At 50.5% G+C, this 21,888-nt stretch overlaps 6 protein-coding genes across 6 annotated transcripts; 2 read left to right on the plus strand and 4 right to left on the minus strand.

Annotated features, from left to right (window-relative positions):
- Positions 1 to 929: 929 nt before the first annotated feature.
- N7509_002420 (M28 family metallopeptidase) lies at positions 930 to 3,847 on the minus strand (the record flags this gene model as incomplete). Its single annotated transcript, XM_056627057.1, has 3 exons — positions 930 to 1,493; positions 1,531 to 3,414; positions 3,467 to 3,847. 3 exons carry the CDS (start codon positions 3,845 to 3,847, stop codon positions 930 to 932), a joined length of 2,829 nt encoding a protein of 942 aa, XP_056492852.1.
- Positions 3,848 to 4,612: 765 nt separating this feature from the next.
- On the minus strand, positions 4,613 to 6,558 carry N7509_002421 (putative ubiquitin ligase complex F-box protein GRR1; the record flags this gene model as incomplete). The annotated part of the gene is made up of 4 exons (XM_056627058.1): positions 4,613 to 4,945; positions 4,998 to 5,681; positions 5,753 to 5,998; positions 6,037 to 6,558. The coding sequence occupies 4 exons, from the start codon at positions 6,556 to 6,558 to the stop codon at positions 4,613 to 4,615; spliced, it is 1,785 nt and encodes a 594-aa protein (XP_056492853.1).
- A 998-nt stretch (positions 6,559 to 7,556) lies between these two features.
- N7509_002422 (putative AMP-binding domain protein) lies at positions 7,557 to 9,594 on the minus strand (the record flags this gene model as incomplete). The annotated part of the gene is made up of 5 exons (XM_056627059.1): positions 7,557 to 7,873; positions 7,952 to 8,581; positions 8,667 to 9,113; positions 9,197 to 9,392; positions 9,460 to 9,594. 5 exons carry the CDS (start codon positions 9,592 to 9,594, stop codon positions 7,557 to 7,559), a joined length of 1,725 nt encoding a protein of 574 aa, XP_056492854.1.
- A 960-nt stretch (positions 9,595 to 10,554) lies between these two features.
- On the minus strand, positions 10,555 to 11,574 carry N7509_002423 (60S ribosomal protein uL13; the record flags this gene model as incomplete). Its single annotated transcript, XM_056627060.1, has 4 exons — positions 10,555 to 10,693; positions 10,777 to 11,089; positions 11,282 to 11,417; positions 11,554 to 11,574. 4 exons carry the CDS (start codon positions 11,572 to 11,574, stop codon positions 10,555 to 10,557), a joined length of 609 nt encoding a protein of 202 aa, XP_056492855.1.
- An 854-nt stretch (positions 11,575 to 12,428) lies between these two features.
- N7509_002424 (metallophosphatase domain-containing protein) lies at positions 12,429 to 13,717 on the plus strand (the record flags this gene model as incomplete). Its single annotated transcript, XM_056627061.1, has 2 exons — positions 12,429 to 12,624; positions 12,813 to 13,717. The coding sequence occupies 2 exons, from the start codon at positions 12,429 to 12,431 to the stop codon at positions 13,715 to 13,717; spliced, it is 1,101 nt and encodes a 366-aa protein (XP_056492856.1).
- A 5,800-nt stretch (positions 13,718 to 19,517) lies between these two features.
- N7509_002425 (J domain-containing protein) lies at positions 19,518 to 21,217 on the plus strand (the record flags this gene model as incomplete). The annotated part of the gene is made up of 2 exons (XM_056627062.1): positions 19,518 to 19,756; positions 19,807 to 21,217. The coding sequence occupies 2 exons, from the start codon at positions 19,518 to 19,520 to the stop codon at positions 21,215 to 21,217; spliced, it is 1,650 nt and encodes a 549-aa protein (XP_056492857.1).
- Positions 21,218 to 21,888: the final 671 nt, after the last annotated feature.

A 21,888-nucleotide genomic window follows, 5' to 3' on the forward strand; every position in this document is an offset into this window, starting at 1 on the left:
CTGCGGCGGCGTCTCGCGGTCGTTAGGCTCATTTTTGACCTTGTGGTTTAGTTCTGGTTCTGGCTTTTGCGGCCTGGGGGCGTGTCCGTTTGTCTGGATAGGTTTCCGTCGTTCAAGGTTTGACTTTTGACGATGGTCAATGAAGTTAGCTCCTGTGACTCATGACGGATATATCCTCGGAAGTCCCCTTCCAAGGCCCAACGTACATGCTTGTTGGGCTGCTGGCAATGTCGCCAGGTATGTCCTGGAGTACCACAGTCCCAGCAGATAGGCCGAGATCGTCGATCCCCAGACGCAGGATGACGATACTGTGGTCGATATCGATCTGCACGGTAATGATGGAAGGATGTAGACGATGAGCCACCCTCCGTGACTCTGTATCGCCCCATGGTACCCCTTGGGGAGGCGAGTCGACCCCGTGGGGAGTTAGCTCTTTTCATTTTGGTGGGTAGATTTCAAGAGCTGGGATTTCCTCAGAATAGATTGTGCGTCGGTATGTTGATATGAGGGATGATGTTGTTGAATTTTGAGTGGCGTGAAAAGACAGGAAAAGCGTCTCTTTGAATCGATGTTTGAAACTTGGATTGTTAAATTCTTTGTGGTAGATGTTTTGTAGTTATCTGCTAATCGTTCAAGTCGATCAACGGGGTAAATAGCAGTATTCTACACACATCGCAATATGCTACTTTCTCTTGTCATGGAATCTTACAAAGGCGTCAGAGATCAGGAGACGATCGAGTTGGAAATGCATGTACATGCAGTAGATGAGATACGTAACTAAAAGAACAGAGTGACCCGGTGCAAAGTACAAAAAAGGAGCCGGAAATAGTAAATAAAAAGACAAAATAACTCCAGTTCAGTCCGCAAGATAACAGGTGAAGATACTAGTAGGAACAATAAAAAAAACATCGGAGCTAGATACTAACTCATCACACCGAACTGTCTTGTGCGATCGGAATCTCGAATTCGCGATATCCCTCCACCAACCCGTCCTTCAGCTTTGTCACAGCAACCCAAGCAGGAGCATATTGTCTGACTTCATCCAGAGCAGGAATGACGCTGGGGGTATTATCATCACTCCAGATACACGATACACGGCCCTTGACAGGGGAAAGCTCTTCCTCCTCAGATGTGGCATCGTGCTTCGAAAAGTCGACGTCAACGCTCCATTTCGCATCCCACGTCCGACTCCAGAGACGAATCTCACTGAGACCTTCACTGGCTGGGTGACGGAACCGTTTATCGGGGGCAGAGCCGCCCACGACACTGAAGTTCTTGATCGAGTAGCGGTCCATTGTGATACGGCAAGAGCGGGTGTTTTGGCCCGCGATATCGAAGTGGGCGGAGCGAGTCTCGGTGTTGGGGGTAGAGATATTGAATGAGACCCAGTCTGATGAAGGGCCGGAAGGTTTGGAGGGGGGTTTTGCTTGGGACGACGTGTGGTTCTGGGCCATTCCAGGAACATTGTACGCGGTTGATGAAATCGTAACACTCTGTTTGTCCCGAAGAGCTGGGAAGGCCGCGGACTACTTCTTCCACGAATGGCTGCATGCCTGTGAGATACGCGGTGGAATTTCCGTTGTCCAGATCGACTTGTTGGTGGAAGAAGATCTTCACGCGGTTTGAGTCGGAGAATGGGAAGGCAACGAGGTTGTAGATCAGGGTGCCGATAAGGATGAAGAACAGGAAAATCGGGACGTGGTAAGTGAATCGATGAATGTACGGTAGCATCGGGGCGAATAGAACAGCCGTCAGAATGGCGATGGATAGATACACGAACAGCTGCGGGCTGCCGTCCTGACCGGTTTGATGAAGGGCACTGGTGAGTATGAGACCAAGTGGGGCGACCAGTGTGAGAATGATGGGGACGGTGAGAATAAGTTGCAAAATCCAGGTCCAGCGTGGCATCGACGAACTCCATGATTGCTCGTTTCCATAGACGTTCGGGTCAGTTTCTTGCTCGTCGGCCGCTTCGTTTTCGGGGTTTTCATTAGAGACATTAACATAGTTTGCAAATGTGGTCCGCTGACGATTATCACGAAGAAGCGATGTTGATTCAGTTGCCTCCTCCTCGACATCGTCACCTTGGCGTTCTTCGGATAAAAGACCGAGTCGGCTACCAAAGCTGCTCGGTCGCCGCGAGCCTTGAGCAAATTGACTGATGTATTCGGTCATAGTCGGTAGTGAGAAGAGTTCCAGATACGAGATCCATGTCGCCAAGAAGACTCCAGAGAAGTAAAAGAACATGAAGTAGCCACCAGCCAAACCTTCCTCGTTCTCATAGACAGTGGCCACAACCAACAAAGCCCAAGTGAGAACAAACAGCCAGGTCCAAGTGTAGATTCGGTGGAAAGCGGAAGGACGGGCGAAGTCAGCCACACAGGAGACAAACCAAGCCAAGAAGATCCAGACAGAAACCATCATGCTCCACACAGCGTAGCTGCTGCTGTGCGAAATGAAGGGGTTAACTTTGGTCACCATATAGGCAAATCCCACTGTAACAGCAGTAGGAACACCGATCAAAAACGGAAATCGGAAGAAACCACGCAAGCCTCGAAGCGCGAATTTCTCATCGCTGAAATCAAACGATGCCGAAGAACGGAACAAGTACATCTTATCCGCATGCGAGAGTGCGATGCTGGTCACAAGGAGAGTCAAGGGTGCGACAATCAGGATCGTAACCGACAAAGCAAAGAGAGTATGCAGTCGGAACACAGCAAACGCAGCACCGAAGAGGTCGAACCAAACAGCCTTCGTTCCCTTACCACTAGGCACAAGGCCATCATCCCGAAGGTGTCCATCAAACTGGTCGCTGGAATCAGAAACAAGTTCCTCGGTGGTTGCCACGGAGGCAGACAGCATATGCCAAACAGAGTCTAGGCTGGTATGCCGCGCATCATCCTGATCGGTATGATATCTCGCCCGCGGTTCAAAGAAAGCAAGATCCAGACCGCGCAGTCCGAGCATGCCTTCGAAAACAACATAATCCGTCTGGCTACTAATAAGTCCCTTCTCAAACCCATTGGCACTAAGAACCGTACCGAACGGATTCTTCGACTTCGCATACGCCTGCGTAACCTCCGTATCCGAGCTCCGGAACAGCGTCGCTCGCCCCCCAGCACCAGCACCTTCTAGGTTCAGAAAAGTGTGGGCGAATTTCGACAGTGGGTGCTGGCTATACGCGCGCGCACCGTTCAAATAATCCTCCTCGCCGTTATTGAACAGCACCACCAGCCCGCGACGCGGGGCGTGGCCGGGCGTAGTGAAGTACTTTAGTAGCTGTAGACAAGTCACGACACCGACGCCGTCATCCGTTGCGCCATATCCGGTCGAAACGCTGTCGTAGTGCGCATTGACCAGTACCCCTCCCTTGCCAACGGGTGTTTTCCCAGGAACCTCCCACCAATTGTCCGTCTTATCTTCATAGCCGCGAATATAAACGAGGATGTTCGTGCCTTCGAAGTACACGCCTGAGACGACCGTCCACTGAGGTAAGGTTCGAGGTGAGGTCGTCGAAGACGAAAACGTCGGGCTTTTCTTCATCGTAGGCCTTGTACTCTGCCGCAGGAGCCGTGGCCTTGGTAATCGCGTCGATACGTTCCAGCAACCACGCGCGGACTTTGTCGTTTCGGCGTGAATTATATGGGTGGAAGCCGCCCGTGAGGATCTGAAGGTCCTGCCATGCCTCGGTGAGGTCGAGGCCCTTGGGACTGGATTGTGGCGCGGTCGGGACGTTGGTGTTGATAACCAGGATAGGGATGAGTAGGGCTAGGTACACCAACGTCGTGATGATGGTGACCGGCCATGGGGTGAAGGCCAGAGGGTTCCTGGCCTTGGGGGAAGCCATCGCCGCGGAGGGTGTTGTCGAGGGGGGGAGGTGGTGAGGAAGTTTCGAGGTTGCTTCAAGAATGCGGGGATAGCTACGGAGCTACCGTCTTTCCGGTAATGTCGTACACTCAGGCTGCATGATGTGATGCATCGCCGGCACGCCATATGCAAATGGAACTGGTCAACGTCGGGAGAATTTTCAAGTGAACTAGAAGACTTGAATTTAAATATTTTAAATAATATTGCTTAGTTAAAAATATACTCCTCCGTACATGACTGCATATTTTGTCGAGACCCGCTTTCTACACAATTGTAAGCCCAGAATGCGCGACTGGGAGAGAACCCCCAGCAAAACTTGAGCTGACAGCTTCCTCCTCTACTGGTCTGCTCACACCTCCATAGCTCTACATACACAGAGAAGAAGTACAGAACTACCGTGGCATTCCACATACAGAGGAAGTAGAAAAGCCATTATCGCTAGCGAGCAATACATCTCCCGCGATAACACAGACATAGAAGGATAGAAAAAGGGTAATAATCTTCGCTCATATGGTTAAAAATAATAACAAAGGCTGTGTCTTGGTCTTGACTCCAGGTGCAAGGCCAAAACCCAAGATCGAAAGCACAAGGGGGAAATAAAAGCAAGGGATGCAAAAGATGAAAAGATGCGAACCGCCTTTATCGCCCATGGAGAAGAAGCTGAGAAGAAGCTGAGAAGAGCCCATAGGAGGACAAGGAAGGGATGAAGAATGCGATGATGGGAATTGAAAAATTGGGTATCGTATCAGTCATTGGCAGGCACATTGATATAGTCGTCGTCACTGATGCCTGTTGCATGCATCAAGCCAGTCATTTGCCCTTCGTCTTCGTCCAATTCTTCGTCATCATCGTACATGGTGGCCTCTTCTTGGTGTTGCTGTGGTTTTTGGTTGAGATGATCGCGGAGCCGAGTGACGCCGTCGCCACTGAAGACACAGAATACGTCTCTTTGTTGCTGCGTAAATTCTGGTGGTGCCTCTCGGCAGAAGGCTGTGAGTTCTGGGTCCAGGAAGGATTGCACACCAGTCAAACTGAGGTGGGTAAGGCGGGGGCAGTTATTAATCAGAGGACGGATTCCCTGCATCATGTTAGAACTAGGTAATATAGAACACGGAGCCCAAAATACTTACTTCCATGCTCAAGCTGACACAGTAACTGAGATGCACACGCTCCAAGTTGCTAACGGATGGGTGGCCACTTCTTGGAGGGTTTGCCAAGCTCAAGATGCTGAGATCAGTGATAGCTTGGCATTTAACCAAGCCGATACGGCGTAGCTTGGGGAGAGTAGCCAGTTGCTGCACACTCTGATCAGTCAGTCGGTTGCAGCATGCCAAATCAATGTAGCGAATCCGGTTGCAAGATTTGATCAGTTGAATGACGGCGGCATCCGAGATATTAGAGCAATGGCCCAGATGGACATAGTGTAGGTTCTTGCCCAGTTTGCAGATTGCAAGTACCGCACGGTCCGTGATGAAACGGCACTTGGCCAAGACCAGGTTTCGAAGACGAGGAGCGGCATTCACAATACGCTCAACAGCATCATCCTTGACATTTTCACACGCTGTTAGGTCCAGGATGCGTAGACTGTCAAATGTCAGGTGTTCTGGCAGATTCAAAAAGGCGGAGTCGTCGATCTCGACGCAGTGAGCGAGGCGCAACTCTCGAAGGTGTCGTAGCGTGGTAATTAATGACGTTACTGATGGGCTCGTCACAAGCTTGCAGTCATGTAAGTCAATCTCCAGAATCGCTGGACAATTCTCGGCGAAGGACATGATCGACCGATCTGTGACGTGTACAACGCCATTAAGTTTTACCTACAGATCGGGTTAGTAAAGGCAAAAAAGGTTAAAGGCAAATTCACTCCAAGGAAGGCCAGGCCACATACCCTCTTGATTTGACGACAGTTTTGCGAGACAACAAGCAATGAGTCGTCCGTAACCTTTGCGCATCCGGTAATGTTGAGACCCTGTAAGCGCGGGCAGTTTCTTGAGACCGCATATAATGTATGATCGGTCAAGTATTGCAAGTCCGATACATCCAGCGCTTGCAAATGCCGGTTTCCATCTACCAGATCCGAGACACCCTTATCAGTGAGTTTCGAGCAGTTCGTCAACGTCAGGCGCTCAATGCGCTTGCATGGGCGAACGGGACGACTGTGCCATCACTGACGTCTGCCATCAAAGCAGACAGATTAAGTCGCTTTATGAGGTCGGCGTATGTAAAGAGACTATCTGGCTCGCCAACAGACGAGGCCACGCTCTTCAGGTTATCCCAGTTATTGCAGGATGGCCGATGCCAGAGTATCCCGACGGAGTTGGCCGCCCAGTTCCGACATACCTGCATGCAGGCCAGCATGTCTTTGGGTAGGGCCAATTTTGAGAAGATTGCGATCAAGATCTCGGGTGGGAGGCGACCGATCGGTGGCACCGAGACCGTTCGAGAGCTTTGCACGTGAACCTCGCGGAAGTTTGCTACGCCGATCGAGGATTGTGAATCGTTGGCCTGGGCCATGAAAAAGTCGGTGTCATCATCGGCGGCACGTTCCGGTGAGGTAGAGGAGGAGGTTTCGGAGGGGGCTTCACTCGATTGACGAGCAGAGGTTCTCGGGCGAGGCATTTTGGCAGCGGGCGAAGAATCAACACTTGACCAATCTGACTTTCGTTTCGGGTCCTCGCAAGGCCGAAGTCTCATTACTTCCAAGGATTATATCTGCATGGGCGATGGAGGAGGAGATTGGGCCGCTGGAGTTTAGGGTAGGCGCGGGTGAAGCTGAACTTGGAGGAGAGAGGGTGGAGTAGGATCGAGGTATCTGATCTGAGGAGCCGGTCGTTGGAGTGTGCGCCCGTGAACAAAGAGGCACTGAATGTTGGAAGCGGTAGGTCTTTTTGTTCTTGGGGTTTTCTTCGAGTAAAAGAACCGGATATATCGCGTTCCCGGATGTGGATGTGACGGGCGGAAGGCGAAGTGAGCTGAGCGCTTAAGTCAAGGCTAGCCGATGACGAGTGCCCGTAGGACTTTGACGGGAGAAGGTGAAGGTGGAAGAGAGGTTATTGCATATACATTCGCAACCGACCGCAAGACCCCCAGGAGCGAAGGGGGTGTTGAAGGGCGAATGTGTGAAGGGATCAAGGCGGCAATGGAGGGGGGATGAGGCAATGGCGGTCTCACAGGCGCGGCCAAGGGACTTGCTTATCGACGTGATAAGATGGAGGGAGGGTCATAGGAGGTAGTCCCATAGGGTATTGGTAAGTTGGAACTTGGGTTGAAGAGAAACAAAGAGAAAGTTCCAAGTCAGCCCTGGTTCAAGGTGAAGAAGTTAAAGAGGCAGTGTTCTGATCACTCGTCACCCGGGTTATTCCTTTGTTCCTTCTCCAGAGGGCTTCAACTACTGATGCGGTCCCGTGGGTCTGAGGCTGGTCTGGTGAGCCCCACGATTTACTACGAGTAATGTACTACTACGGCAGTAAGCAAGTAATTCGAATATAATAGTCATCGTTAGCGATGTGCAAGGTATTGGTATTCTAAGATTGATCTTGACCTTGTCTACTCGTGCACACAATATCCATGGAGGAGCCTGGAAATCCTACTACTACTACTAGTATTACTAATTCTAGATATATGTCTACCACTGGCAGTATATTCAATGCGCCCTCTAATCTACTAATTAGTACCTACATAGACAGAACTACCTACACATTCACACTCCGACTCGGCCCTTTCACCCATTCCCGAAGCACATTCTTTCGAATTTTGCCCGTACTAGTCTTGGGCAACTCAGGGACCACCTCGACCTCACGCGGGATCATGAACTTGCTGATCCCGCTCACATTCCGAGCCCAGTCAATGACGTCTTTGCCTTCCAGCTGTTGGCCTTGTTTGACGGTGACAAATGCCTTGGGTCGCTCGCCCCAGTGGCTGTCAGGAACAGAAACCACGCCCGCTTCGAGAATGTCGGGGTGAGTGGCCAACATTGACTCCAGCGCCACGGAGGATATATTTTCGCCACCTAGCAATTTTGAATTAGTCAACTCTATCCAAATTCGAAAACGTATTCATCAGCATCGGCCCTCCCTAAGCTACTCACCGCTAATGATTATATCTTTGGCCCGATCGAGGATCTGGATCGCTCCATCTGGGTGCCAGACAGCCAGGTCTCCCGAGTGCAGTACCTCGCCCGCGAAGAGCTTCCGGGTTGCATCAGGGTCCTTGAAGTAGCCCCGAGCACAGATATTGCCAACAAACACAATCTCGCCGATCTCCTGGCCATTCTTCTCTACGTCCGTGACGGTGTCCTCCGGAACCTCGGTCTTAATCACCCGCACGGGAAGGCTCGTGATGAAGCCATGGCCTTGCCGAGCCATCTTTTGATACTTCTCCTTCAGTGGGATCTGATCCCATTGAGGGAGATAGTACCCCTTGGTAATGGGTCCGTAGGTCTCGGTCATACCATACACATGGACCGGGTGGAGATTCAGGTCAGTCATTTGCTCAAAGAGGTGTGGGGTCGGTGGGCTAGCAGCGACTGTTACACGGACAGGTTCGGGCAGTTTTTCGGCCTCCTTTGCGTTGCAGAGGAGAGTGTTGACAGTTGGTGCTGCGTTGAAATGGGTAATGTGCTCTTCCTTGAGCATTTTCCAGATTTGAGGATAATCGATCTTGCGTAGACAGTAATGCGTGCCACGAACAGCTGTAACTGCCCAAGGGAATGTCCATCCTATAGAACTGGTTAGCATCGTAACACCCATAAGATGAATATTTATCCCATGAAAAGTTTAGAAGCTTAAAGCGAATGCACGAACCCATAGCATGGAACATCGGCAGCGTCCAGAGATACCCGGCACGGCCACGATGATAGTTCAAGCCCGATTCGATCACGTTGCCCAAAGCTGCGAGGTAACAACCCCGATGGGTGTACTCAACTCCCTTTGGACGGGCAGTAGTTCCACTGGTGTACGCAAGCGCGATGAGGGAATCTTCATCCGCAGCCTGGCTTTCAAGCGCCTCCCAACCTAGCGCTCCCAATTCCTGATCATGCTTCAAGCCTTCAAGCACAGCATCGTCAAATGGCCCAGTCAACTGGCCCTCAGTAACATCAGTATCAGTATCGACAATGAACGGAATATTAGGATGGTCCGCGCGATAGGCTTCTAACAGCGGCTCAAATTCTTGATCCACAATAATGACATCTACATCGCCGTGGTCGAAGATGTAGGCGATATCTTCCTTTTTGAGACGGTAGTTTACGGCTAGATAGCCTGCGTTAGGACTTGCAGGAGAAGAACTCGGGGAAATCATTCTTTCTCCAATGAGGATGGGGGGGAGTTCTCACCGACGTTGATTGCCCCTGCAGCAGCAATGCCAAAGATCGACTCCAAAAATGCCGGGGTGTTCGGGCACAAGATGCCAACTCGCTTGAATCCATGTTTCTTCAAATAATAGGCTAAGCCCCGAGCGCGATCTGCGAGCTCACTGTAGGATCTTCGGAGGACCTTGTTGTTGGCAGTGATGTGGTAGACAGCTTCCGCCTGCGGGACGTTTCTCCTTGGTTAGAACCAGGGATGAAATGGGATTTGAAAAGATCTCCACGCTTACCTCTGGCTCAATGGCAGCTGCGCGAGGTAGAAAGAACGTCGGAGATAGCGTATGACGATTAATTCGGTGCTCGAATGGCGCGGGTGTTGAGAAATGGCCGAGTAAATTCGACAGCCGGGACTTGACGCCGGACATGGTACGCGGGGAGAGCGGATGATCGACGTAGGATCAGGTTTTCGAAAGGGTTAGGTCACACGATTTAAATATATGCAAATAATAGACGTGTCACAGAAACAATCCGTGATATTTCAAGGGGCACAGTGGGAGTATAGTAAAGAAGAAGTTTTGGGGGTTGGAGAAATGCGGGGAAGACGACTCGGAGGGTCTCTAGTTTCCCCGGTTAATAATTAACCTAGGTTATGGCGGACATCGGGCGGATCACGGGCGGAACTACTAACACTGGGGGTAGGACATCAAGAACCGCACAAATTAGCAGAGATCTCCAAAAACTATGAAATACTTCCCTTCATCCGACTCGATGATGCACTCTGTTCTGAAAATGGAATTTGTAAATTTATAGTTTTGAGGGCACGTGGAGAGTCGAGGAGATGGACACTCCATAGTCAACTGAGTTGGACCGGCACACCGCTAGCCCATTTCTATATAGTAATCCCAGTGACGGTCTATCTGAAATCTTGATTTCTGCATAGGGGGATATCGAAAATAAGTATAGAATACTGTCTAGGAAAACACTAATCTACTGGGAGGAGAGGAGGAAGACTAGTCAAAAAAGGATTGACTGCATCATCATAAGATCATGTTGAACTCTTGAAAATTGTTTTGGATTAAACCGCCACGGCGCGAGACAAACAGCCAGCTATTTTGAACAACCTTTCATCCCGCGACTCCGTTTTTTCTGCTTTTTGAAAATATCCGAAGCCACCTGGGATCTCCGCCGTCCCCGGCCACCCATGTCCGTCACAACCGACCAAGGTCGTGGTATTCATGAAGCGGCTAGGGAATAGGAGAGAAACCGGGGGCCATGGAAATAAAGGTCGATCGGCTTGCCGTTCAATTCGCTGAAACAAAACCGTCCGCGATCCCAACCCAGACCCTTCGTCACTTCACATCAACCAGCCGAACTTTATCAGGTATCTAGTAGCCGTACTCAGCAAGCTGGGACTTGGTCTTGCTGTTAACGTTCGCACTCTGCTCCGCCTTGGCGAGGCCACGGCGAGCGGCCTTCTTGCGCTCGTAGTAAGCCTTGCTCTTAACCTTCCGACGCTCCTCGAGACTGTAGGCATGCATGTTAGTATTTCATCATTTCTGGGCGATTCGAAGGATCTGCTCAATTCGAGCAGATGGAATGATACGTACCGGGAGACGACGTCCTGGTACTTCCAGCCAACCTCGTGGCTGAGACGACCGACAGTGCAGAACTTGCGGCCGGGGCGGAGACGCAGGATGCGCAGAGCCTGGGGAACGACAACGCGCTTCTTCTTGTCGTAGGGAGGGGGGACACCCTCGAAGACCTTGAGGCGCTCGAGAGCGGCGGCACCACGGGCGGTCTTGTGGGGAATCATGCCGCGGACAGCCTTGTAGAAGATACGGGAAGGAGCGCGGAAGTGGAAGGGACCACCACGAGTGGGGTTGAAACGGGTCATCTTGCGGAGGTAGGCGTGGTACTTGACTGTTGGTCGAGAAAAGACGAAGGTCAGTATTCGGTACTTCGTTGGGTGCTGTACTTTTCCAAGTCTTCAATGTGGCGTCCACGATATGCAACTCCAGATATTCCTCCTTTTGTAGTCGTTGTTCCTGTGCAATATCGTGTTCTGCCGCCGGAGAAATGGAAAGGTCGGATTGGGGGGATGTGTGAACGTACGCTTCGCGCGGAAGAACTCGCCGGAGATGTTGAGGGCCTCACATCTCACAACGACGATCTTCTGACCGTTAAGCAGCTGCTTGGCAACAGTGCTGGCCAGGCGACCCAGGAGGTGTCCCTTGCCGTCGATGACGACCTATATCAAAGCGATTCAAGTTAGCGATTTGCCATCTCGATAAGAAGCGAAGCGAAGAGATTCGATGTTGAAGATTTGAAGATTGGAGGATTGGTGGTCGGGGGGATTGCAAAAACGATCGGAATGTTGAACGCACCACGTTCTCAAAGCTGGACATCCTGCTCTGTCACCGTGTGATAGTTGGGTTGAGTGGTTGTCGGCGGTTGTTGTCGTTGGAGTCAAGTCAACGCACACAACGAAGTCGGATGGATCGCAGGCGAAGTGGCTAAGCGAGTCCCGAAAGAGCCTACTGTGTGTGGATTAGTCGTGAGGGCCGCAGCCCTAAGCATGACCAATGAGAATTAGGGCCTGTCTGACCGCCCGCCGGACTTGGCAGATTATATCAGCACTTTCCAAATGTGTTGTGGGTGGGTCGTACCTTCCCACCTTCTCAGTCTAGGGCAATCCGTTAGGGCTGCAATCATTTACTCGTACTGTAACGTTCTAGAAGGCATCCAGGACACATTGTGGTGTGGAGTGGAGTGGTGGCGGTAGAGCAGCAGTACTGATACATGGGGGGTGGTGGTAGAGATATACCTACATCTCATTTAGAATGACAGCCAACTTGATATTCCTCACTTTTTCCCTACACTACCTCCCGAACCCTTTGGATCTTTGTATACTCCGTACCTGTACTCCAATCCTTAGATCCTCGAGATCTGGGGACTTAGTGCCTGATCCCTAGGGTTCCATCAACTTATCAACTTCATCAAAGACTGGGTCCGATGACTAATCTCTACCATCGACCTTGGACATGTTTTTTTTCTTACTTCTCTTGGGTTCTCAACGCGCTTCCCTTGCAAATATCAACGCCTTATGAGTTCCAACTCCGCCCATTTGTCCACTCTCGCTGCAATGCCGCCAGATACCACGAGCAATTCTGTGCAGCCGTGATCACAATACTTGAACACCCAACTTCCTTCTCAATCAAGAACCCAAGGGCCTAGACCGAGAACTAAACAACCCAGAGTCATGCGTCGAAAAACACGTTTCGTTTGCGTCTCCGATACCCATGGCTACACACCTTCTGAAGCAGGCTTCAAATTACCGGCGGGCGATGTACTCATACACGCGGGCGATTTGACTAACAATGGAAGCATGTCCGAGCTCCGTAGGACGATGGATTGGATCTCCAAGGCCGACTTTGAAATTAAAATCATTGTGGCGGGTCAGTTCATTTTCCCGTTCTTCGACGATACCCAATGTTTGTTCAGTTCGAAGCCGGTGAACTGAAGACCCACATGCATACCCTATATACGACCATTGTTATATGCTACATGCACTACTTTCATCACTGCACGGCAGCGCAGGCCAGCACAGATAGACATCGTGACTTACCACTAATTCTATATGCAGGCAACCACGACGTCACTTTGGACTCAGAATTCTACGCCAAGAACGGCCACATATTCCACGGCCAGAAATTGGAAGATCCCAAGCAATGCATCGATATCGTCACAGGAGCAGCACCTTCAGTTGTCCTACTTCGACATCAAGCAACCACTATCCACTTGACCCGCGGGAACGGCCCTCGGACGACATTCACTGTGTTCGGGTCTCCATTTTCCCAGTTCAAAGGGTCATGGGCCTTTGGATATGAATCCAGTGAGGCTGTGGCGCTCTGGGACCAGATTCCCCCGAACGTGGATATAGTCGTGACTCATACACCACCACAGTCTCTATGTGACCAGAAGCCGGATGGAAGTTTTGCCGGGTGCAATTCGCTTCGTCAAACGCTGAGCCGCATTAGGCCGCCATTGGCTATTTGTGGCCACGTGCACGAAGGACGAGGATATAGACGAGTCCGTTGGGGAGATGCGAGTATAATGGAGATGCATCCCGACGAGGGAGTCGAGACTGGTGATCGGGTCGACCGAGTTATCCACGGTGCCCTACCACCCCGGGGAAGCAAGAAGCTGAACCTAGTCGACCTGACTGGCAAACGGGGAGACCGTTTAGACAGCCATAGCTTTGCGTGTGAGACTTCTGGGATGCAGCCCTTATCTGAGACATCAAACGCACGGTCACTACCGTTGCCAGAAAATGCTGGATCAGCCGCAGTCATCATGCCTGATGAGCAGAGGAATCGAGAAAATGCGAGCTTGTCCAGGGCGCCGTTTCTGAGCACCGAAGACCATTGTCTTCGATACTTGTCATCACTCAGAAAGGAGACTTGCGTCGTCAATGCTGCGATTATGGCAACCAGCTGGCCGCATCGGGGGGGGCAAACAGTTCAATGCACCCATGGTCGTGGACATTGAGCTGCCTGAATGGTGCCCGAGAGAGACGTAGAGGTGAGAGAGATTTACGGAAGGTAGCCTACTAGGTTTATTGGTGACGTGCTATGTGACTACTGACAACTAGCACGTGTGTAGTTTCAAGACAGAAATCAATTGATCTATAGACCTTGCGCTCGTTGTCCATTTTTGGCCGAATTAGTAGTCTGGGATGTAGTTCATGTTGATACTGCCGATTCTACGAATGAAGACACTTGGAACCGAGTCCACAGTGATATCAGTGAGGCACATCATCAATTTGAAGATTATATCGGGCGAGAGGGGAGGGCAGTGAGGACTATACCAGTTTCACCTATTCACCTTTTGATCCTTCATAACCCGTTCGCTTTTCTATTCCATAGCAACTTCTCTCCTCAACCACCTTCAACCAATATCAACACTTTCTTGACCATTACATCATTTCTCTATTTCTTTCTCAATTCCGTGTTTGAACGTAACCAACCTGGCTTTTGGGCACGAACTGTCCTGGAAACAGACCCAGAGGCTCAGTATAGACCTCGTGTCCTACACCTCTGAATATAATGGATTCATGGGAAATGTGAGCCGGTTCCTTAGCCAAGATGGAAAGGTGCAACTGATGACAGTTTATACTCGGTGATGTTTTTCAAGGGTGTGCCTGTCAAGATTATAGATTACCTCGCGAAATACCCAGATCGACGAGGTCCTTTGGTATGGCCGCCAGATGAGGTGCTAGTAGCAGCAGAAGCAGTAACACCCTGATGCTTATCTTAAAGATAATGTAGACAACAAAGAGCCGATTCAACGAGGCTGAATCGAGATTTAAGTTTGGGGTAATATAATGATTGAGATGGACAAACATTCGGATATTGCTGCCTGGATGTCTAACCCTAGGTGTAGTTTACGTGGTTGTTATGGCCAGAAATCTCTCTCAAGAGCCATTGTCCTATCTTTTGTCTCTTCTCCAGCCTCGGAACTCCGAGTCTGTACGAATGCACCCTTTCGTCTGAAAATAGGCGTATGCTACCTACATTACTAGTAATGAGGAGATATATACCTCCAGTATGATTTTAGGTCTCGGATTATCGTGACTTCATCCATAGTGCCTCATCATGAGTGTAGAGTATTGATTGAAAGTCTACTAAAACGGACTTCAAGTTTTATATCTCTTCAAGTTCCTCCGATGCTTGTGCTAATTTGATGTGGCTATTTGTATACCATGAATATGTAGTTCGCAAGCCCTTCAACATATCTTTAGATGCGTTAAATTATAGCTGTAGCATGACTAAATCGATGACATTGTCTTCAAATGAGGGAGTCGCCATTCATTAAAATACTTCGCTTTATTTCAAGCTGCTACAAAGGAATGTGTCAAGATGATTGTTTCGACGACGAGGCTGGCACAAGTTCTTCAATACGGCTTGAGCGAACGTCGTCAAATACTATCACATAGAAAAACCAAGCACTCATAAATTGAATACGATTTATTACCCTAATCTTTCCCTGAGAGATGAGCTATCACTTTCCTCAAAAAAACAGCAGCTGAATCTTCTGAGCCTCAAACTATCTTACCATCCTCTGACCCAATACATATATAATTGTTTTCGCATTATAATCCAGCCTCATCAGCATAATAGCTGATATCCACAGCGCCCCGGGACACCGTCGCAGTACGCCTTGAAGTTTTCCCTTCTTCCTCTCTGTACCCCATGCCAGGTGCATATTGTGGCTTGCAGCCCATCTATCCAGTATCTCAAGACGTTCCCACCACCATGCATGATCAACGGGAGCTTTGGCCTCCACGACCCCGATGGTTGGCCGCTTTGATACATCAATACGATACGATTAGTCGATGGCGGAAAATCCTGATGTTGTCAGACGTTAAGGCTTACATCATTCAAATGCGACCGAGGTCGTGCGCGCGCAAAGACCGCCGTATATGGGTGAGTAGACCCGTCGGACTGGCTGATGGTCCCGATGATACGCCCGTGTTGAGGGCTTCATGATCCTCCGGTTCGGAGGTATGGTAGTATGTATAGTTACATGGTTACTTGACTCGGACTCGGAGGTCGGGCTACAGAATAACTCCCGAGAAATACTAATAGTGACCGGGGGGTGCTAGTATTTATATATGTGTCCACGGGTATGATTATATCTCATGCAAGTTCATGCTAAATTGGACAAAATAGGCAGCCTTGTCCTTTGCATATATCCAAGTCTTATTTCTCGTTTCCCCCCGTCCATCCTCGTATGAATTGTTCATATGTACATAGCCTTGCGCCCTTCTTAACCAATCCCATAACCATTCATATCAAACCCCGCACGCAAACTGCCGGAGGAGGGTCCGTATGGCATATTATATATGTGCTACAATGTACATGTGAGTGATTCACTTTATCCATCTGACATGTTTGAAATGCCGCAACCTCTCCTTTCCGAAAAGTGATATCACCAAGAGCTAAGGTACGAAGTAGATGAGCTACTAGTAACAAGTCATCTGCAGGAAATGGGAGAAAAACTCAAAACAGAGGTTCCAGAACACCACCCTAGCAAGGATAAGTTCCAACCATCACTCTCAGCGCTTAAACAACCGAGCTTAGTGGTTATTTGCCAGTGGTGGAATAAACTACCCTACAAATAATGACCAACCAAATCATGATTCTGCCATCCATCTCTAACCTTGAGAGTGTGACCTATGTATGCGAGGACGATCATTCATTGAATTATTTTTTCTTTTTGTCGCTGGTGACTTGCATTTTCCGAGGTACAGGGCGGCAAGTGGTTATTCAGCCAGGGCAGACGCAGTGGGCTCGTAGAAGACCAAGCCAGGCCCAAGCAAGACATGGCGGTAGGCTCTCGTAATGAAGAATCACCCGGCTAGCTGAGTTCTAGCGGCGTCTCTGGGCTTCTTGTCTCTGGAGCTTTGAGTGGCTGGAAACGTGCCCTTGGATTGAAACATGATGGATGACGCAGGGGAGTTTGCTGCCTGCTTAAGTTCCCCGCTATCTCTTTTCCCATGTGAAGGAAATGTGCATGTTTCAGCATAGACCTTGTCTGGCTTGTTTCGCGACCAAGACAGGTCAAGTTCCAGCTACCCACTACCAGCTATCAGCTACCCAGCTTCAGAGCTAACCGACGACTCGTACTCGTAGTGCCGGTCTCAGTCCCAGCTGATATTCAAATTCTTTTTCTCCACGAGGCTACGTCCAATGATTCGGATTCTCCGAATCCAGACACTATCGGCGCGGATCATCGCGGGGTACAGTTGCAAAGGACCCAGGGCGGGGGAAGCCCGGTGGATAAGGTTAGAAACCAGTTCAGCGTGAGTATCTAGTCTACAGTAGTCCGCTGCTCCGTTCTCTGTACTACCAGAGCGATGGATGTGATGAGATCGGAGGATTACGAGACTCGCCCATGGCGGGTAGGTTGTTTGCTGTGGTCGGGATTGAAAGGGTGGTATGCAATCGCATGTTGCCTGGTGGGTTTGGAGGGGGGAAGTGGAGGAGGGGTTGGGTTACTTACTGCACCTCCATCACACTCCGTCAAATGACCGAATTATGGGATCAACCCATCGTACCCATCGTACTAGTACGGAGTATGGAGTACTCGTACCCGTTCATGGGCGCGAAAGACCTTGGTGGGGGGAGGGGCTCTGGATTCTTTTTTGTCTTTTCTTTTCTTTTTCCTTTCCTTTCCTGCCTAGCTTGGATTGAGGCTTTGGCGATTGGCACACTAACCGTTGTGATAGAGCGTGGTCGTTTAGCCTATCCAATTCCCTCATACGGAGCACGGAGTACGCAGTACGCACGTAGGCTCCGTCTCCGGGTGATGGGTTCGTCGCATTTTGAAAAGTGTCTCTGGCCGCGCGGACCGCAGGGCCGGGTCCAGATGACAGGCCGAATCTTGCGGTCTTGGGTTAGGTCTTGGCCTTGTCCTCGGGTGGAGTACAGAGGTACATGAGGACAGGGGACACGTTTGGATCATGGGTCTTCCTGGGTGGAACGACGATGGAGAGATCAGAGGGCGATCAGCCCCGGATGACAGGAGGATGTGTGATGTACAATGTGCAATGAGCGCAATAGTGATGCGCGAATGCCATAGCGTACATAGACTATGAGTGTTGGCTGCAGACGATCGAGACGATCAGATCGAGCTGGGGTATTGATTCTCATGATTGAGAAGGTTAGATACCTATGACAGCTGGCATAGACTGAAACTCCGTACTCGGTACATTGTTTTTCGCCAGGCACGGCTGCCTATGTTGGTACCATGTTGGTACCTATTCTCTCTCCCCACCAAAGATGTTGGCCTGGGGACAAGATGGCGGTGACTGTACTCTCTACGTGGGATACCTAAATATAGGCGGTCGGCCTGTCTCCATTATACTAAGCCACAAATTAAGGCCCACGGAACTGCCCGGGGTTTCCACGCGAGGGGGTCGATTCATAGACAGGGGGAACCACAACAGGCACGGCATCCAATAGGGCGTTCCAAAGGCTGAGCTCACGCAGGGTTACGTGGGAGGACGAAAACCGCAAAGGGAAAAAGCAAGGCGAGAGGCGAAAAAGAAAAATCCCGCGATGAACCCGCGCTATGCGGGGGGCTGCTGTTGGAGGGAATTGCCGTATACCCTGGATGCATGGGACTTGTACCCAAAGGCCTCTTAGCTAGTGGGCTCTAGTGGGCTCTGGAGGGCCCTGGAAGGCCCGATGGAATCACCGCATTGAGCACGGCGCAGGGGCGAAAAAAAAATGATTGAAAAAAGGATAGGCGCGAATCACGGTGAGTAAAGTGACGAAGGGGGGGGCGAAAGTTCAGGGCTCGGGCTGGTCTTCCAAAGTTCCTTTCGTGCCTCGTGTTGATTTGATTGCTGGCCCCGCCGGTAGTAGACAGCGATTGGTGGATGTCTGGGGAAGGAGTAGACAAATCGGAAGAGGCGCACAGGCCGAAAATGGAGGATGTGAAGGGCCGGTGAAAGCCAGTCTAAGCCAGTCAGGATGACGGAACTACCGCTCAGTGAAGCAAGATGGGGATGAGGCGGGTGATGGTGGTGGTCATGCTCAGCAATGAAGAATGAGGTGAGGAGCGGAGGATAATGGGCTGAAGCTGGAGTGGTTAAAGGAATGCAGAGAACCCAGGTGGGATGGGGTTAGGCTGGAGCTGTACAGTATTGAATGTGAAGCAAGTTGAAGTCCGCCACTGTTGGCTGATCTTTTTGTGGCGGAGTTGGAAGTGCGAAGTTCTCCATTGCCAGAGAGTACCGTGACATAGACTTCAGTGCTATTGCCCGTGCCTATGGAATGTTCTTTTCGCCCCTTTAAACATACCCCAACAGCACTAAACGCTAAAACATCGGCTTTCACGGCCTTGCCAGGGCTGCTCCGATCCCCTTTCTACTTAACAACTTCCTAGTTGACACATTGTTGCGATTCGCTTCGCTTCGCATTGGCATATTTGCATTTGCAGTGCCTCACGGCATTGTCCTACCCGACACTATTTCTAATCTTTTGCCTTCCCTGACCAATTTGTTGCCAATTTGATCCCAATTTATCATCTTCCTTCTCCCGATCGTTCTCGATGAAAGTGGATTCTTCGAAACGTCACCTCTTTTCACGCTGGCATTCCATACAAATCTCCACCGCCTCTTCCCCTCTTCCCCCATTCCTTCTCCCATTCACCACATCCCCCCCCCCCTCTCTCAATCCTATACCTCTCTCTCTTGCCCCTCAATTCCCTATCGGGGGTTTGAAACCAAGTCATTGATCTTGGTGAACCCTCTTCTTATTTTTCCCCATTGCCACCCAACATGTTACAGCCCGACGATGTCAAGACAGATCACTATGCCGCCTTGGGCGTCTCCAAGGAAACCGACCTAACCAAGATTCGTGGAGCCTATCGAAAGCTCGCCTTAAATCTCCACCCCGACAAGATCAAGGATGAATCACAACGCGAATCCGCGCGAGAAGAATGGCATCGCGTTCAGAAAGCATACGAGATTCTCTCCGACGATAAAGACCGATCCGCTTATGATAATGGACGAGCCAAGTTTCTCGACAAGGAGGCCAAATTGGCCGAGCTGAAACGAGAATTAAGAGAGCACCGACGAACCGATTCCTCATATGCCTCGCCACGAGGAGTGGCAGTGCCTCGGCCCGTGAAATGCGAAATGGTCATATTGTCGAAGAGCGTGTCCCAATGGAGAGCTACTTCGATGAAGCGATGCGATTCACCGACGAGCCCAACCCAATGGGTCGCAAGAACGATGATTTCGGCCGTCGAACGAAACCAAAGCCAACTGATGATAGGAAGAAGGCTCGCGTGCCAACGAGCAGTCAGCGCGCGGCTAAGGACCTTCGCGAATCGACCAAGGCATCGAATGCCGACCGGGCCAAGAAGCTCGATCGAGAGCGTCGCCGCGACGTTTCCGCCAAGTATGAAGAGAAATTTGATTCCTACTCCCCGAGGATAGTAGATTCGGAAAGTGAGTATGAATCTAGTGGCCCTGAAATCTATCTACGGACCAGGGAACCCTCTTCCTCGCGACGAACGAGGGAGTCAATTCCTCGGGAGTCACGATCGCGCCCGACAAGGCCGGCCCCCCGTCGCCGCGATACCTATTATGAGGATGAGGATTATTCCGAGGATGCCTGGCAAAGTAAGGTGTACGGTGCCCAGGAGCATATTCAACGTTCGAAGCATGAACAAGATGCTCGACCAAGGTCGTCTCGATCCCCACCGCGACGCCGTGGTTACGACTCGGGGGAACCAGAAACATCTGCCTCGCGGCGCGCGGCTCGGTCCTCTCGGTCAACCAGGGATCGCGAGCGTTCCTCATCTCGCAACAATTCATATGACAAATTAGACTCCCGCAGTGGAGATTATTTCAAACCACCAAAGATGCCCTCCGCGACCACTTCGCCTAACGTGAAGTCGTCAATGAGACCTTCGCTGTTCACCCGTGCAACCACTGCGACCGCCACTGCTTTTACCCGACCCAAGCGGGAAAGCTCCAGCCGCAATGATTCCAGTCTCGACCAAATGGTCCGTGAACAGGTTCCCCCGTCGCGATCTTCGAAGCTGCGCAACAATGATTCCGGTTACTCCAGTTCCAGCACCCCGGAGATGCCCCAGCACAGTCATTCGCCCAAGGTGACCGCTCGCTATACAATCGATCCCGAAACAATCACCATCGAGCCTTCGAAGTCGAAGTATCGTATGGCATCGCCCGATCGGGATCGTCCTACCCGCACCATGCCCCCGCGTGCCAACACCTTTGCCGAGCCATCCCGCATCGAGATCCGCTCCGTGAAGCCCTCCGTGAAGCCCTCCCGAACCTATACCGATGTCGAATACACTCGACCCGTGGGACGCAGCGATATTAAATACGCCAAGGATATTCGCCCTGGCGATGCGAGCTACTCGCCCAGTCGCTCTCAGAAGATCCCATCTTCTTACTACAACGAACGTCATCCTCCTCCAAGCAGACGCCAGTCTACCGCCGCATAATTTAAATTAAGTAACGACAGCCTTTACGACCATGCAATCTCCTTTCTGTTTTTCCTTTTCCATACACACACACACACACACACACACACACACACACATACACACACCTCATGACCTGAAATGTCAAATGTCTTCTATTCTTGTCGATACTTTTCGCGAACTGCCCAGCGCAGTTCCTTTCGGAATCCGCATACACTGGTTTCCACCATCAATTTTTACTGGGCCGGGAGATACATTCTCTGCGCTCTCTCTCTCTACTGGACTTCCTACTTCGTTGTAGTTGAAGCCCGGTAGCGAAAGCAGACATATTTCCTCCCTCCCCTTTCCGAGCATTGGGACGGTTCGGTTTTTTTCGCAGTGTGCATCCAAAGGGCTTTCTTAGCTGGATTATCACACAATGTCTTCGTCGGCGCAATGGGGGGATTCGGATCGCATGGGATAATTTAACCATATCAAACATACACACCTCACCGGCGCATGTTATTCTTTTTTGTCTGTTGACTTTTTTTTTCTTTTCTTATCAAATTTTTATCCATATCCTCATATCCTCGTTTGTTATTTTTTTCTCTCTCTTCCCCCTTCTCTGTGCCATCTATGATGTCTAGTTTATTCTTTTTTTCTCTCTTGGAATGTATGAAATTAGTTACCCTATGTGTACTAATCTCACTCGA

Source organism: Penicillium cosmopolitanum, assembly GCF_028827165.1.
Source record: "Penicillium cosmopolitanum strain IBT 29677 chromosome Unknown utg000004l:1.0-4361866.0:1.0-4365735.0, whole genome shotgun sequence".
NCBI lineage: Eukaryota > Fungi > Ascomycota > Eurotiomycetes > Eurotiales > Aspergillaceae > Penicillium > Penicillium cosmopolitanum.